Source organism: Bos javanicus, chromosome 3 (genome assembly GCF_032452875.1).
Source record: "Bos javanicus breed banteng chromosome 3, ARS-OSU_banteng_1.0, whole genome shotgun sequence".
NCBI lineage: Eukaryota > Metazoa > Chordata > Mammalia > Artiodactyla > Bovidae > Bos > Bos javanicus.
This window is the reverse complement of record NC_083870.1, coordinates 60000252-60017437: the sequence shown is the minus strand read 5'-3', so window position 1 is coordinate 60017437 and position 17186 is coordinate 60000252. Positions and strand designations below refer to the sequence as shown.

General features: G+C 38.9%; 1 protein-coding gene across 4 annotated transcripts in view; it reads left to right on the top strand.

The window, feature by feature from the left end:
- The first annotated feature begins 476 nt into the window (after positions 1–476).
- The window catches only part of SAMD13 (sterile alpha motif domain containing 13), a 54462-nt gene continuing 37752 nt past the window's right edge, over positions 477–17186 (top strand). For 2 of the 4 annotated variants that reach the window (XM_061411447.1, XM_061411446.1), the window contains exons 1-2: positions 1132–1211; positions 5873–5957. In XM_061411447.1, the coding sequence (XP_061267431.1) occupies positions 1202–1211; positions 5873–5957 (95 nt within the window). In that variant the 5' untranslated portion in view covers positions 1132–1201. Of the gene's footprint in view, positions 1212–5872; positions 5958–17186 lie in introns of all 4 variants that reach the window. The other 2 variants (XM_061411444.1, XM_061411445.1) reach the window with 2 other exon arrangements.

Here is a 17186-nt window from a genome sequence, read left to right as displayed (position 1 = left end):
ACAAAATAGGAATGATTCATTATTCATAGTAGGAATTATTATTATTTAAAATTTAAAGATGAAAAAGAGGCTTGAGGAGGTTAAACAACTTACCTAAGGTCACAGAACTAGCTCCAAAGCAAGATTCTAGGTCTATCTGGCTTCTAAAAAATCCCTCATTTTGCTTTTTTTTTCTTTTCATTTTAATTTTTTGGATACAACTTTCTCATATTGTCTCTAGCCTAATCACTACCTCCTATTCAGTCTCTGCATCTGTGCCACCTGCCTCTTCCTTCCCCCTCCATTCTTCCAGTCCATAGGTTCTTCTTTTGGTTTCACTTATTTCCATATTTAGTAAAGATTTATTATCAGCTCTTTCAAGGAAGTACTTCACAGCAGGCTCCCCTCTTTCATTGCGCCCACCACATCTGACACAGCCTCCTCCCTACGCTCTCTTCCCAGCTGCTAAGAAAAGGGGTGGAGGAAAAAAAGAATTGTGCTGGGGGGTCGGGGTGGGGGCGGGGAGGGCGAAGGGTGGGAGGGGGAGGACGAAGGGTGGGGGGACCCCCAACCTCCGGAAGTGCGAATACAAAAGACTTCTTGCATTTTTGAGTTTTCCTCCGCGTATCTGTGTTGCTTTCTGGTTCTAATAAAATGAACTAAGTCAGTAAAAAGTGCTTTGTAAACTGTAAAGTGCTCTCCAAATGTAATGGGCAATTACTCACTCTCCCTTTGCATGCCCAAGGCTTCAACTGAGTGAGCCACACAATAGGTGTTCCAAGCAGAGGATGCCACTCGTGTGTTTGGGTAAAAGGAGTAACGCTCTAATGTGGACTTGGCCCGAGGAAATCTCTGCTTGTCATAACTGCCAAACCCCAGCTCAAAACTTCATCAGAATTGCCACGTGCGAATAAGACAGGAAGAAAAGGGTATTAGCCTGAAAACTCCCTGTTTAAAAATCTCTTTCGGAGTGTTTCACACCTCCAGCTCCCAGGAAGTTTTAAGTTCTTGCAAATGTCCTCCCTTTACCTTCTTAGCGCCCCGGCCCCATGCCTTCCCTCCCGGGCCTCTCAGCTTCCTCGCCGACCCAGCCCTCGGACCCTCGCCCCGAGGGCGGAGACTACAAGTCCCGGCGTGCCCCGCGCGCCCGGCCGGGTGCACTGGGGCTGGGCGCGTGGCGACCGGCGAGCTCTGCACCGGGGAAAGCCTCCCGGCGCTGGCCATGCGGGGAGGTAAGTGATCACTCGTGCTACGAGGGCACTGGGAACGCGCCCGTCCTACCCCACCCTGTCCAGGATGGAAGGAAACGAAGAAAGCCACGAGAAAAACTGCCCTGCCCTCCCTCGTCTCTGCTGTGTGTCCGGTGCTCCTGCAGCTTGTTGTACCCCCCGAGTGTGTTATCTGTCACCCCGGAGTGGAAGTGGGGGCAGAAGCGTGCCCGGCCCCGTGGAGCGCTGCGGCTCCCTGGGGGCTGCAGGGCGGAGCTAGCAGGAGGGGACCAGGAGATGGCAAGGCTCGGCTGGGCGCTTACCGAGCGCCACACCTCCCTACTCCCTTTCCAAAGATGAGTTCGCCTGGGGAGCCCCCCAGTCCCAAAGACAAACGATTTCTTCTTGAAAATCTTAGCCAGAAACTTTCCCCTCTGTCACCAGTGCCACAAGCGAGTCGTTTGGCTGTCGGACGTGACCGCTGATTCAAGAGTCTCTCCGGCAGCCCCTCTCCTGCCCTATGTTCTGCCCCCACCGCCCCCTCTCCAGGCCCTCCTCAGTTTCCCCTAGAGACCCTCTAGGGCCCTGCTGAGCTCGGCCCTCCCTTCGGCGACTTCTTGAGATGACTTCTGCAGCGCTGTGTACCCAGGTCTGCGCTCGGCGATTCGGGCTGGAGACGCCTGCGGGCGGATACCTGGAGGCAAGGCAGGGAGGATGGTTCCCCCGGGAGGGTGCTTGCTCACTGGGGGATGAGAGATCAATAAAAGAAGCCGATTGAGGCACCAGTTTCCCATCCTTCCTGACCCATCTCCCTTCCTATCTGAGCCCATTTCCAAGTGTCCCCGAAAGTACTGCTCCGAAATTTCAGCACGAGGACTTCTGAAGTTACTTTAGCACATCCCATGATATCCCGGATTAGAGGGTCTTGTTGGTTTGCATCTCTATCTCTCACTCCTCTTACACACACAAACACAAACACAATGCATACTGCACATTCTGCAAACACACGAATACCACGACACTATGCACACCACAAACACACACATATACCACAGGTACAACACCCACACATATTACACAGCATACGCTTATCACACATACTGCATTTAAGCTATGCCCTACACACACACCAGACACCACACTACACACAAATAGACTTAATTTTTATTAGCAGAGGGTTAATATCACTTTGTGGAGGGAGTGAGGAGGAAGTGGTTGAGTACTAATATAGATGCTTATACCCACAAATGTCAGTTTACTCCAAAATTAGAAATTAGCTGATGAATGAAACCTCCTGTTGTCAGGATATGTGGCTCATTTTTTATAAAATGGGATTGATTTTTCACAACACGTTCTGAAACCCACACCCTTGTCTAACAGGCAAATTTTGATCACAACAGGCAAGACAGTAAGGGATGTCCTCTTCTATACGTAGGAAGAAATTCTTGGAGGAACAGAATCCTTTCTCCTGTGAGGGTGTCTGAGAGTCAATATAACTACACTTGCTTTGCCTCTCTCCTTTCAAGAGTGGTGGGCTGAACCTAGTATTGTTCTAAGCACTGCCATGACAGTGCTGTCAGGGTACTCTCTTCTCTATCCCTTGCCCCCAGGACTCACAGCCCAGCCCCCTTCCATTTGAATTTAGTTGGAAAACAGTTTAGACACCTCAGATCAACTTCAAAAGCATTATGGAATCTGTTGGTGAAAGAGTCCTCTGTCTCCAGAATAGTTCATCATTTTGATCATTGGTGATAAAACAAACCAAGAAAAAAACCCACTTGTTTGAGCTGTGCTCAAAAAATAGTACTCAAAAATAAAAGAATATTTAGAAGTCTTCCCTAAATTATTATTATTTACTCTTTCAAGGGGGGCCATGGCAAAGATGTGCAGAGAGAGCATTTGAAATTTTTCTCAGTGATGATCTTCCAAGAAGTTGAAAATTTCTAATACCATTCCTGCAAGAAGTAAGGGGAAGAAAATTGACTTTGAAAATCAGACTGCAAATTTAGATCATAGTTGCTGATTTTCTAGTACCCTTAAAAATTGCTAAAGAAAAGAGAGACCAGCAGCTTTTTCCTCAGTTCTGCCCACTCTATACAGTATTTCAGCAGGAGATGACTTTTTCTAGGATCCTTCTGCCCTACCTTGAGAGATTTTGTTGACATCTTGACCTAAAAGTGTGCAAATATTGATTGTTTATTTCAGTGACAACCATTTATGTTCCTAGTTATATACAGTATGTTTGTGGAATGGGAATGTTTCCCTTGAGCAGTAGTTCCTAGTCAAGCAAGAGAACTGTAAGATTGATCAGGGTAACTTAATCAAAAGATCATGCCTGGCCTTTATTCTACCTTCCCCTTTCCTGAACTGGGACTTAGGATGGTGGAAGATACTATGAATTTGGGGGTTGGCACAAATCCTTTTTTTCATATGTAATTAATAAAGTAGCAGGTGCTCATAGAAAAGAAATGTTGGATTTGTTGAATTATGCTTTTTACGCAACTGGGGAAATCTGGTAAAATGAAACCTCCCAGACTAATTGTTTTTGTTTCGTAGAATAAAGTTTGTTTTATTTTGAGCTTTTGGCTGACTTCATCTGGTAGGATGAATGCCAAAATTAAAGAATGTGGGCGTCCTCAAGCGATCTGGTCATCTCCTTTGCATCCTCTCTGAAATATGTTACTTCCTGCATAATGAAGTAAAAGGATTTTCTGCTGGGCAGTACTTTCCTTATTCTCACAAAGAGCTTGAAAGCCAGCCCTGGGAATTTTGTCAGCAAAAGAGTAACACAGGACTGCAGCTTCTGGGTGTTCACTGAATATAGCCCATAGGCACTGGACTTTCTCTTATTTTTTCTCCCACAGGGAAGAAAAAAAATAGTTTGACACATGACATTCATGCTCAAAACAGCAAAGACATATGATACAGAAACAAGGAGGGGGAGGGAGAAAATAATAGCCTCTTGATACAGTTTGTTTTCCTTTGATCAAGACAGGTGCAGAGAGAATTCTGCAGCTTGGGGACTTGTGATTCATTCACTTCCACTAATTGTGCTGAAGGTAGTTAGCAAAAGTGAACAGGCACACTGTAGCTTTAAAAAGTCAGCCATGAACCAGAAGGCAGTTGGTGCAGCTTGTGTGTGATTCCTAACGTCATGTTGGCTGAGAGCCAGCCTGGTTTTATTTCACTGTGTCAAATTGTACCTCCTTATTGAATTCCTTTGCCAGCCTACTTTGTGAAAGAAAACATTGGGGTTTCTTTGGCTGTTCTTGATAAGCCATTAAAAAATGACATGTTTTAGTTGCTTCTAGGTAGGTTTTCTTTTTACTCTTCCACAAGAAAAGAAAATAATAATAATAAGACAATGTAGTGTGGTGTTGCAGAGTATCATTGTGAGTGTTTTGTTTTGTTTTGTTTCTGAGATGCTTAGAAAATGGTGAATGTGTAACAGTTTCCAACTGAAGTGAAATCATTCTTTTGGCATGGAGCAAGCAGCACTATCTTCTGTCTACTCTGTAACGGTGTGTGGATGTATGTTAATATCTAGATGTATATTAAATGTTGGATTTCTCTATGAATGATCTAAGTGGTGTAGTGACTGGAAGTTTGTGTGTGTGTGGTATGTGTGTGTGTGTGTATATCAGCAGTGAAGATTATCCCACACTTAACAGTATTATTTGTTAATCATCTACTTCAGTAACAGTGATAAAATCTTGTGAATATACTAAATGATGCACTTGTCATGTCAGAGTAATCCCTAGGGAAGAAGTGCCGAAGTATAAAGTGATTTGAGAGGAAATGTATTTAATTTATGGCTTCAGCTGTAGAAGAACAAGCACGTTTCAGAACTAGTTTTTTTTTTTTTTCAGCAGTTTTGTTTGTAGCTTTTTCGTCTTGCTAATTGCATATTAATTGTAGAGGGATTTTATTTTTTCTGTGTTCTTCCTACTAAACAAAAAGACAAAGTGATGGATGCTACTATATCTCCTTGAATGTTTTGATGATTTTTACATAAATCTAATGAGCTGCCTACCCTCTCTTACACACACACACACACACACCAGCAGCACCTTTCTGTGTTAAGGGCTATCTGACATTTTCGTGAGCTTCCAGCTTTACCAGAGCATGGCCATCTCACAGACAGGTTTTTAAGGTTTTCATTGAGAATATATGAGGTAGGGGAATACTTGCTGACAAAAGCTTTAAGTGCTCTTTTGCATCGCAGTGAAAAAATAGAGGAGAAGTGGGAGTGGACAGAAAAAAAAAAAATACAGTAAGAAAAAAAGAAATCACAGCCCGAGGTGGAAAGGGGAGGAAAAGGGGGATTGTTTTTGTCGACTTTGACTCATTTATGAGTTGCAGTGTCTTAAGTGAGAGCTTGGCACTGGGAGAAGCTGTGCCAGTTCACACAGCACTTGTTTTGAACAAGGATTCAATTTCATTTGCAAATGCTTATTGTCGAGGCAGGGAGTGCCAGCACAGATGAAAGCACCCCAATCTGTCTCCTCCAATTCTTTAGGTTTAATCACATCTCTCCAATCGCTGAGGGAACTGGAGATTTAAGCAAACATATACGTGAATTGGTGTGAGGCTGTAAAAGGGACCATTATGTTTCCGATTCAGAGTATATATTCTTCTCTCACTTTCAAAGAATTAAACACGAGCTTTTCTCCCTTATTGATTAGTTGCTGAAGTAAAGGAACCCTGCAGCCTCCCCATGCTATCTGTTGACATGGAAAACAAGGAAAATGGCTCTGTCGGTGTAAAAAAGTAAGTGAAACTGGCTTGTGAGTTCTGCTTCTGCAAACAACAGAGGGACTTGGGTTCTATTTTTATACTTCTTGCTTACCTACTACAATACACTGTGGGGGCTGTCTTGGTTCATTGGTCTACACTGGCGACCAGCTTCCCCTCTCCCTTCAGCCCCAATTGCCTTTTTCTGTATTCCATTTCTAAGAGATGACTCAGACATCAAAGTGCATAAAGGGTTAGTGTATCAGGCTTTAAAACAGGGAAGGTTGAAGATTCCAGTCCTGAATTCTGTATATTGAAACAAAAACACAGAGCAAACACAGACTCTGCCTCCCAAGTCCATAGGCTACATGGAGTATGGGGCAGGGGGGCGGTATGTGTGTGTGTGTGTGTGTGTGTGTGTGTGTGTGAGGGGGAACAGAAAAGAGAGATTGCGTCTTTTTAGAATAAAACCACCCATCTCAAAAATGAAAGCTATAGGAAGGGAGGGAAAAAAGTGTCAGAATACTAAGTTTAACAACTTCTCTGTCCTCATTTTATGAACTGTTCCTTGAATGTGAAATATTTCTGCATATACCAAAGTCTCTTTTTTATATCTGCTCTTACAATTGAAACTTCTGATTATATCTATTGTGAGTTATATGCTTGATACTTTTAAATAGGAAAATTCAGTTGCATTATGTGGTGTATTCTGAAACATGCTATGTATTTTAGACATAAAATATCTGTAAGTATATGAAAAAATATTTATTGTAGGAGTTATATTTTGGCTCTAACCATATTGCTTACAAGGAAGAAGTATGCTCCAAGACAGTGTTGTCTGTTTCATTTTTTCCCTGTCATTTTAGTTTAAAATCTCCTTCAACTTGAGCTTTGGAAGAAGCTAATGTAATCTGTAGAAGTTGTTATAACTGAATGAAAAAATAGTATGCTATATATGTTTATGAATAGAAGGTATCTTTTATATTAAAGTTACATTAAACTTAATAAAATCTGCTTTAAAATTTTCTCCTGTAATTTATATATCAATGCCATGCTTCCATGCTTGTTCCCATGTTTGAAGTTTGGGGAAGGTAGGTGGAGGAGGAATGAAAGAAACAGATGCTTTTTGTAATGTGTCGGTTAGACCAACTGCTTCCAGTAGTACCCTGGGCAGTGATGAAATGACCTACACAGATATTGTCCACCGTGGTAGCCATGAGCTGCGTGTGGCAATTACAAACGTGAAATATGACTAATGTCTGATGAACTGAACTTTTAATTTTATTCAATTTGAATCCATTTTAAAAGTTAACAGCTTCATTGAAATATGATTGCCATATAATAAACTGCATGTGTTTAAAGTATAAAATATGATAAGCTCTGACATTTGTATACACCCATGAAACTATTACCAAAATTTAGATAACAAACATATCCATCATCCCCACAGGTTCCTCATAAACCTTTATAATCTCTTCTTCCTGCCCTTCTCTGCCCTTATATTCCCCAGGCAACACTGGTAGTCTCTCACTGAAGATTAGTTTATTTTTCCTAGATTTTTATATAAATCGAATTATTCAGAATGTACTTTTTTTAGGGGGAGGGAAGGGGTCTGGTTTCTTTCTCCCAGAATAATTAATTTAGGATTTGTTTATGTTATAATATGTATCAATAGTTCATTGATTTTTATTACTAAGTAATGTTTTATTGTATGGATATACAACACTTTGTTCATTGTTTGTCCACCCACTTGTTCATAGACTTTTGGGTTGTTCCCATTTATTAGGGATTACAACTAAACTGCCTTGGTCACTTGTGTACAAGTGTGTGTGTGAACATATACATTTTTCTTGGATAAGTATCTAGGAGGGAAGTAACTGGGCCACGTGGTAAGTAAGTAAGTGAAGTCGCTTCCGCTCTTTGCGACCCCATGGACTGTAGCCTACCAGGCTCCTCTTTCCATGGGATTTTCCAGGCAATAGTACTGGAGTGGATTGCCATTTCCTTCTCCAGTGGATCTTCCCGACCCACGGATCGAACCTGGGTCTCCCACATTGTAGACAGACGCTTTACCATCTGAGCCACCAGGGAAGGCCACGTGGTAGGTGTATGCCAAACTTTGTAAGAAATTGCCAAACTATTTTCCGAACTAGTTGTGCCATGTTACATTCCCACCAGCAGTGTGTGAGCATTCCAGTTGTTCTGTGTCCTCAGGAACTTGGTGTGATTGGGCTTCTTCATTTCGTTAGGTGTGTTTTGTTTTGTTTTTTAATCTGAAGATGCTTTGTGTAGTATGACCATTTTAACAACATCAATTCTTCCAATCCAAGAGCATGGTATATCTTTCCATTACTTTGAATCATTTTGAGTTTCCTTTATCAGTGTTTTAGATAGTTCTCTCCTTGGTTATTAGGTATGGTTTTAATTTTCATTTCTGTAATGACTGAGGCTGTTGAGTTTTTTTTTTTTAATGTGCTTGTTTTATCTACAGATCTTCTTAAGTATTGTTCAGATCTTTTGCCCATCTTTTTATTGGGCTGGTTTTTTAGTATATTATTATGTAGAATTTTTACATATTCAGGTTACAAGTCCTTTGTTATATACATGATTTGAAAATATTTTCTTGTTGTATATAATTTGTTTTTTCATTCTCTCTACAGTGCCTTTCAAAGTGCAGAAGTTTTAAATTTTGATGAAGTCCAGTTTATAAATTTTTTATTTTATGGATAGTGCTTTTAGTGTCACTTATCTAAGAAATATTTGCCTCGCTCAAGGTCACAAAGATTTTCTCTTATGTTTTCTTAGATTTGGGACTATAATTTTTGAGTTAATTTTTGTATATGGTGTGGAATAAGGATTAAAGTCTTACTGTTGATAGTGGTTTCGGTTGTCGGTTTTTTTGCCTTTGGATACCCAATTGTTCCAGCACCATTTGTTGAACTATCCCTGCAACTTTGTTGAAAAAAATAACTGATCAAATATCTGTAGCTCTAGTTCTGGACTCTATTTTATTCCATTGATATTTTGTATGTATTTATGAGAGTCCCATGGATGGAGGAGCCTGGTAGGCTGCAGTACATGGGGTCGCTGAGGGTTGGACACGACTGAGCGACTTCCCTTTCACTTTTCACTTTCATGCATTGGAGAAGGAAAGGGCAACCCACTCCAGTATTCTTGCCTGGAGAATCCCAGGGACAGGGGAGCCTGGTGGGCTGCCATCTATAGGGTCACACAGAGTCAGACACGACTGAAGTGACTTAGCAGCAGCAGCAGCAGCATCCCAATACAACACTGTTTGGGTAACTATACCTTTATGATAAATCTTGAAATCAGGTAGTATTATCCACTCAACTTTGATTTTTTTTTTGGAACTTGTTTTGGCACTCTTAGGTCCTTTGCTTTTCCATATAAATCAGCTTTTAAATTTCTACCCCCAAAAAATGCCTGCTGGTCATTTGACTGGCATTTCATTGAATTATAGATCAATTTAAGGAGAATTGACATTTTAACAATATTATGTCTTCCAACTCATTAACACAGCATTTCAATCCATCACTTAGGTCCTCTTTAATTTCTCTCAGCAATGTTTCATAGTTTTCAGTGTGCAGGTCTTGCACATATTTCATCAGATATATCCCTCCATATTTCATATTTTTACACTATAATTAATGGTTGTTGTTGTTTAGTTGCTAAGTCATGTCTGACTCTTCTGTGATCCCATGGACTGTGGCCCACCAGGCTTCCCTGTCCATGGGATTTCCCAAGCAAGAATACTGGAGGAAGTTGCCATTTCCTTCTCTATGAGATCTTCCCGACCCAGGGATTGAACTTGCATCTCTTGCATTAACAGCAGATTCTTTAACACTGAGTCACCAGAGAAGCCCCATTATTGATAGTGCTTTTTAAATTTAAATTTCTAGTTGTTTATTGCTAGTATAAAGAAATATGGCAGGTTTTTTTTTAATGTTAATCTTGTATCCTACAACCTTGCTAAACTCACTTATTACTTCTAATGGCTTTTTCATAGACTCTGTCAGATATTTAACATAGACAGCTATGTCTTGTGAATAAAGACAGTTTTACTTTTTCTTTCCCACTGTGGATACCTTTCATTTCTTTTTCTTACTTTATTGTGCTGAATAAGATCTCCAGTAAAAAGTTGAATAGCACTGGTGAGATTAGACATCCTAATTTTTTTCTCAATCTTAAGACAAGAAAAACTTTTACTTTTTTTCTTGTCTTTCTTTTCAGCCTGCTTTTAAATTTTTCTCTGGGTCATTGATTGTTGAGCAATTTGATTATGAGACTCAGTGTAGTTTTATTCATCTTTCTTGTGTTTAAAGTTTGTTTTTTGGGAGGGGGAATCTATGGGCTTAGTTTTTATCAAGTTTGGAAATTTCTTTTTTTTTAATTTTATTATTTTATTTTTATTTTAATTGGAGGCTAATTACTTTACAATATTGTGGTGGTTTTGCCATACATTCACATGAATCAGCCATGGGTATACATGTGTTCCCCATCCAGACCCTCCCTCTGACCGCCCTCCCCATCCCATCTCTCAGGGTCATCCAGTGCACCAGCCCTGAGCACCCTGTCTCATGCATGGAACCTGGTCTGGTGATCTATTTCACATATGATAATATACATGTTTCAATGCTATTCTCCCAAATCATCCTGCTCTCACCTTCTCCCACAGAGTCCAACAGTCTGTTCTTTATATCTGTGTCTCTTTTGCTGTCTCGCATATAGGGTCATTGTTAGCATCTTTATAAATTCCATATATATGCATTAGTATACTGTGTTGGTGTTTTTCTTTCTGACTTACTTCGCTCTGTATAATAGGCTGCAGTTTCATCCACCTCATTAGAACTGATTCAAATGTATTCTTTTTAATAGCTGAATAATATTTCATCGTGTATATGTACCACAGCTTTCTTTATCCATTCGTCTGTTGATGGGCATCTAGGTTGCTTCCATGTCCTGGCTATTGTAAACAGTGCTGCGATGAACATTGGGGTACACATGTTTCTTTCAATTCTGGTTTCTTCAGTGTGTATGCTCAGCAGTGGGATTGCTGGGGGAAATTTTCAACTGTTATTTTTTAAATTTTCTTTGGTCTTTCTCCACTTCTCCTTTGGGGACTCCGGTTATAGGTTTATTTGATCACTTGATATTGCCCCACAATTCACTGATACCCTGCTAATTTTTTTCCCAGTCTTTTTTCTGTGTTTCATTTTTGGATAGTTTCTATTGCTTTTCCTTAAGTTCACTAATCTTTTCTTCTGAAATGTATAATCTCTTGTTAATCCCACCCAATGCATTTTTCATTTCAAACAAGTTTTCATCTCTAGAAGTTCAGCTTGGTCTTTTAAATCTTTCATGTCTTCACTTTACATATCCTTCCCTCTAGCTTCTGAACATATGAAATATAGTCATAAAATTGTTTCAATGTCCTTGTCTACTAATTCTATCACTTCTCAGTCGGTTTCAGTTGATTGGTTTTTCTTTTGACTATGGGTCATATTTTTCTGCTTCTTTGTACGCTTGGTAATTCTTTATTGAAAATTAGGTGTTTTGAATTTTGCCTTGTTGAATGTTCGATAATTTTGTATTCCTGTAAATATTCCAGATCTTTGTCCTGGGATGTGCTTGAATTAGTTGGAAACAAGCAATTGATCCTTTGAAGCCTTATTTTATTAATAAGTATTGTTAGTCAAGACTAGAGCTGTATTTACCCTTTTTTTTCCCCCTTTTATTGAAGTAAGACCCACATTTCTACTCTAACCAATACTCCTGAATGATGCGGTATTCCTCTCTGGAAGATAGAAACAAGCACTGTTCCCAACTCTGTGTGATCTCTAAGGATTTTTGTCTCTAATTCTTTTTCATGATTCTTTCCCCAGCTTATTTCTTCATGTGTATGTGATAATCAGTACTCCACTGAGCACTTGAAGGGAAACTTCTACACATCTCCAGAGTTCCCTCTCTGTAGCTGTCTCCTCTCTGGAACTCTGCACCCGGGCACAGCCTAAAATCTCTCTTCAGGCAGTAAGTGGCCAGGGCTACCATGGTTGTTCCCACCCTTCAGGGACCACTATTCTTTACTGCCTGTGTCCAGTGCCTTGAGTGCCAGTTTCATACATCTTGTCAATTTTTTAGTTGTTTTAGGCAGAAGTGTAGTTCTGGGCCCCATGACTCCACCTTGATCAGAAATAGCAGTCTCAGTTTATATAGCAAGTGGCTATTGGCTAACCTGTTGGCCAAGATAGAGTTAGATTATAATACTGAATCCCTAAAACATAGAGTCTTAAGGCTCTCTCTGAGATCTGTTCAAACTGGGGTCACAGTTGCTTCCATTTTGTTTTCCAGGCATGGAAAATAAAGTTGCTTTATTAGACAATGTACTTCACAAAGGATCATTTCCAAAGAAGCCTAGGATAATGACCTATTCACTGGCCGTGTGCTACTGCTCAGAGCTTTAGTTTTACAAGGCTATTGTTTATGGAGTCCTTTCTCTGTGTCTAGCACTTTGTGTGAGCCTTGTTAATCCTCACAACCATATTTTGAGGTATGTGCTATAATTCCCATTTTATAGTGGAGAAAACGAAAGCTCCAGGAGGTAAAAGACCTTCTAAGAGTTCATTGCTTATAAGTCCTGATGTTGGTATTTAGGTTTAAAGTCTGGCATTGAAGCCTGAGCCCTTTCTTCTGCACTGGGGTGACTAGGTTTTCAAAGGTAGCTTTCAGTCTCTTTCACCAGAGGCACAGCTCTCACTCCCAGGGGGCTATAGAAGCCTAAGTACCCAAGATTTGTAAATGATGGAAACATTCAATATTATGACCATAACTTAACGAAGACAGGACTTCCCTTTTCAAAATGGCATATTTCTTCTAAGTATAAGATATATCATAAGTCTGTTCTAAGTTATGCTAGGCAGTATTTCTCAAAGTGAATTTGTATCACTTGGAGGGCGTGTTAAAATACAGGCAGCTGGGCCACACCTCCAGAGTTTCTGTTCGGTACATCCCAAAGGCCTGGGAACTTGTGTTTTAACATGTTCTCTGGTAGTGTTGATGCTGATGTCCAGTGGCTTTGGAAAACAATTTGGCATTATTTTCCAGTGTTGAACCATGAAATATTTTATAACTCAACAAGTCCATTTCTGGATATATGTTAGTGCCAGATATATACTAGAAATGACATTTGAACCATAGATGTAATTTAACATTTTCTGGTGGTCATATTTAAACAGATGAAATTAATTTTAATATAGTTTATATTTGACTGAAAATACCCAGGATGTTATCATTTTTAAATGTAGTCAATATAGCACATTATTAATGAAATAGTTTATATTTTTGTGCTAAATTTTATCAGTGCACTATATATTTTACACTTAGAGTATGTTTCAGTTTGGATGGAAAAATTTTATTATAAATATCTGATCTCTATTAGATTTCATAAAATTTGTGATTGAAAAAGTAGAATCACATACCTAAATAATTCTTAAAAGTCTCAATAAATGAATCAAGTACCAAAAATTATTTTCCTTTAATACATTTGTGTACATTGACACAACTTGTTCTTCTATTTTGTATATTTCCTTTTTGTTCATTTATTTGTCTGCACCAGGTCTTAGTTGTGGCATGTGGGATCTAGTTCCCTGACCAAGGATCGAACCTGGGCCCCCTGCATTAGGAGCGGGGAGTCTTAGCCACTGGACCACCAGGGAAGTTCCTGGTTCTTCTCTTTTAGATTTGACTTGACTTGGAAGCAATAGCGTATCCTTTCAAAACTAAGTTAAATTTGCTGATACTCAAAAAAATCATATTGTTAGCATTAAATTCAAAAGTGTATTACATAAATTTATAAGACATATAAATTTATCCAATAAATCATTCTTCAAATTTCTCTTCAAATTGATTTATGTTAGAAAGATGTGTAAAATTATTTTTATTATACTCTGAAAAGTTACAATTTCAACACAAAATTTTGTGCCTCTTTACCTAGGTTACAAATCAGCATTTCCTTTTTTTTCTTTTTCAGGAGCTTCAAATTAATCTCATTTACATGTAGTCTGATATATCAATGAGAAAATACGAATTTCTCTGCCATTTTTTGTCTTTAATTATTGAATATTTGGAAAGCATTTTTTGTTTTAATGAAATCTTGAATTGGACTTAACAATACAATAAGTCTTTGTATATTTCTTCTATAACTTAACGAGTATTGGCAAAGAACACAGATCTTTAAATGTGCTCTGTTTCTTTTAAGAGTTCCATTGTTCGGCATTGATCTGTGGTATTTACACATATTTATGGAATGATTTAACAATGGCATTCTTGACACATTTCAGGAGTCCGCTTCAAAAAACCGAACACATGTATCATACAGTAGAATGAAGCAATGAAATACGTCTCCTGTTTTAAAAGTATATTAAAACCAGATTTTTTTAAACTTAGTGTGGCTGAAGTACCATCTACCAGGATAGGATTTAATTTTTTCAAATCTAGCTGAAGTTATTCTTCAACAAATATAAAACATTTAAAATATTTAAATAGGAATTCAGTTTTTCAGGCCATAAATTGATAACATTTCTTCTTAAATTTGGAAGTCTTCTGAGATAAAGCAGACTCGAAGTATGAACTTGGCAGTGTCTTTGATGTTATGGGCTTCCCTTGTGACTCAGATGGTAGAGTCTGCCTGCAATGCAGGAAACCCTTGTTTGATCCCTGGGTCAGGAAAATCCCCTGGAGAAGCGAATGGCTACCCACTCCAGTATTCTTGCCTGGAGAAGTCTATGGACAGAGGAGCCTGGCATGTTACAGTCGGTGGGGTCACAAATAGTCAGACATGACTGAGTGACTAACACTTTTCACTTTTGATGTTGCACTACTCATCTAAAGCTAAAGAAAAGTAGTTGTGTTTTTCCAAATTTGAACCAATCGATCTTAGATACTGTTAAAAAGATCTTACATTCTTCGGGCAATTGTTTGATGGCATGATTGAAAAATGTCTCACTTTTGATGAACTGCCTTTTTAGTATTTTATCATAATATTCTAAAAACTGAATATAACAACATAGCTATTGAAAAATCTGTGTTCTTTTTTTGTGCTAGAATCCAAGTTGTTTATAGCTGGGCAAATTTATGAGCTCAGATTCTGTTTAAAATCACTTCAAAATGTTTTGTTGGACGTTGAATTTTGATTACAGGTGTCTAATGTTATTAGCTCTTTTTGACTGTTGAGATGCAAGTTACCAAATTCACTATGTCTTTGCTAAAAATGTCACTTAATGTTTATCCATTTTTCTTTTTTTTTTTTTTGTCTTGGTATTTTTCCTTAGGTTGGGTGTTTTTTTTTTTTAATTTTATTTTATTTTTAAACTTTACAATATTGTATTAGTTTTGCCAAATATCAAAATGAATCCGCCACAGGTATACCTGTGTTCCCCATCCTGAACCCTCCTCCCTCCTCCCTCCCCATACCCTCCCTCTGGGTCGTCCCAGTGCACCAGCCCCAAGCATCCAGTATCGTGCATCGAACCTGGACTGGTGACTCGTTTCATACATGATATTATACATGTTTCAATGCTATTCTCCCAAATCTCCCCACCCTCTCCCTCTCCCACAGAGTCCATAAGACTGATCTATACATCAGTGTCTCTTTTGCTGTCTCGTACACAGGGTTATTGTTACCATAAACAGCTTTTTTCCTTTTGCTCTGCTCCAACGAATTGCAGTTGCTGTTCATCATGAAATTTCCAATATACTTTGAGTCGGGCTCCTTTTTTCTTTACTGTTCTGACTCTGGTGCTAGTTTCTGCATCTCCTTTTGATTCTGCATCAGTGGTATGCCTCCTTTTTACATTTTAAAATGTATCCATACTTACTTTTAACTAAAATATTTTATTGCAATTAAAATTGTAAGATTATTAATTACCAATTACAACATACAAAGAGAGTCTTATAACCTGTACTGTCGGCATCAAACACATTACAATATCACATGGGTGCATAGAAAAGATCATTTATCCTGAATCAATGTATAGATGCCAACTGGATTGCCATGTGTTTATGTGTAAAACTAGAGAAAGAGAGCTGCATCTGATTGAACTTCAAAGTAGTTTCTAGGCACTGCAATGGTTAAAGGGAAATGTTATCACACCAAAACAATAAAGTTGTGTTGATCAGAAACACAATTTACTTTAATTCGGGTTTTTAAATTTAAACTAGTTAAAATGAAAAACCCAATTTCTTAGTTGGATTTTTAATGCTCAACAGCCACCTGTGTTTAGAGGCTACAATATTGCACAGGTTATAGCCAAAACAAGCTCTTGCACACATGCATGGGGAGAAAGGTTAAATGAATATGGGGTTGGGGAGGATGATTCCCTCAGGTCAGGGATGCAGGGGTAGGATGGATATAAGCATTGTCAAGATTATAGTTTTTTAAAAAAATATTATAGCTTCTATTTTGCATGATGGATTCATGGTGATTATTAAGTTTTAAAATAATTAAATAATTAAGAGGGAGCCATCTTAATAGTTTGGGGTATGTTCTTCTAGACAGTTTCTATATAGAGCTCTCTGTATCCATATATATGTGTGCTGTGCTTAGTCACTCTGTCATATCCGACGCTTTGTGACCCTATGGACTGCAGCCCACCAAGCTCCAAGCCCGCCAAGGACTCTCCAGGATACCACACCAAGAATACTGGAGTGGGTAGCCATTCGCTTCTCCAGGGGATCCTCCTGACCCAGGGATCAAACTCAGGTCTTTTGCATTGCAGGCAGATTCTTTACTGTCTGAGCCACCAGGAAGCCCAATGTATATGGAGACATAAACTTTTATTGAACAAATGGGATCATAATGTTCTCTTTTTTATGGATTTCAGAATCACAGATTTTGAATTAATCAAAACTTTGGTACATGACACTCTTGCTATTGATCTATGTTTAATCATGTAGAATTTTCAATAAATTATAAAAAATTCTAGGTGTTTCACATATATGTGCGTATCTATACAACTTACAAGTATACATGTGAATATTTTCCCCCATTCATTTAGTCTTGTTACTCCATTTTTCATCAGTTGGTCTTTTATCCCTTTTTTCCTTTTCTTCTAGGAGGGAGGAGGAACTAATATTCCCACACACAATAGATGCTTTTAGTAAGTTAGCAGCTTTTCAAGTGGTTTATCTCCCCACCACCACCAACCCCTCACCCCACGGTGGAGAAGCTCTACTGCAATAGAATGCCCA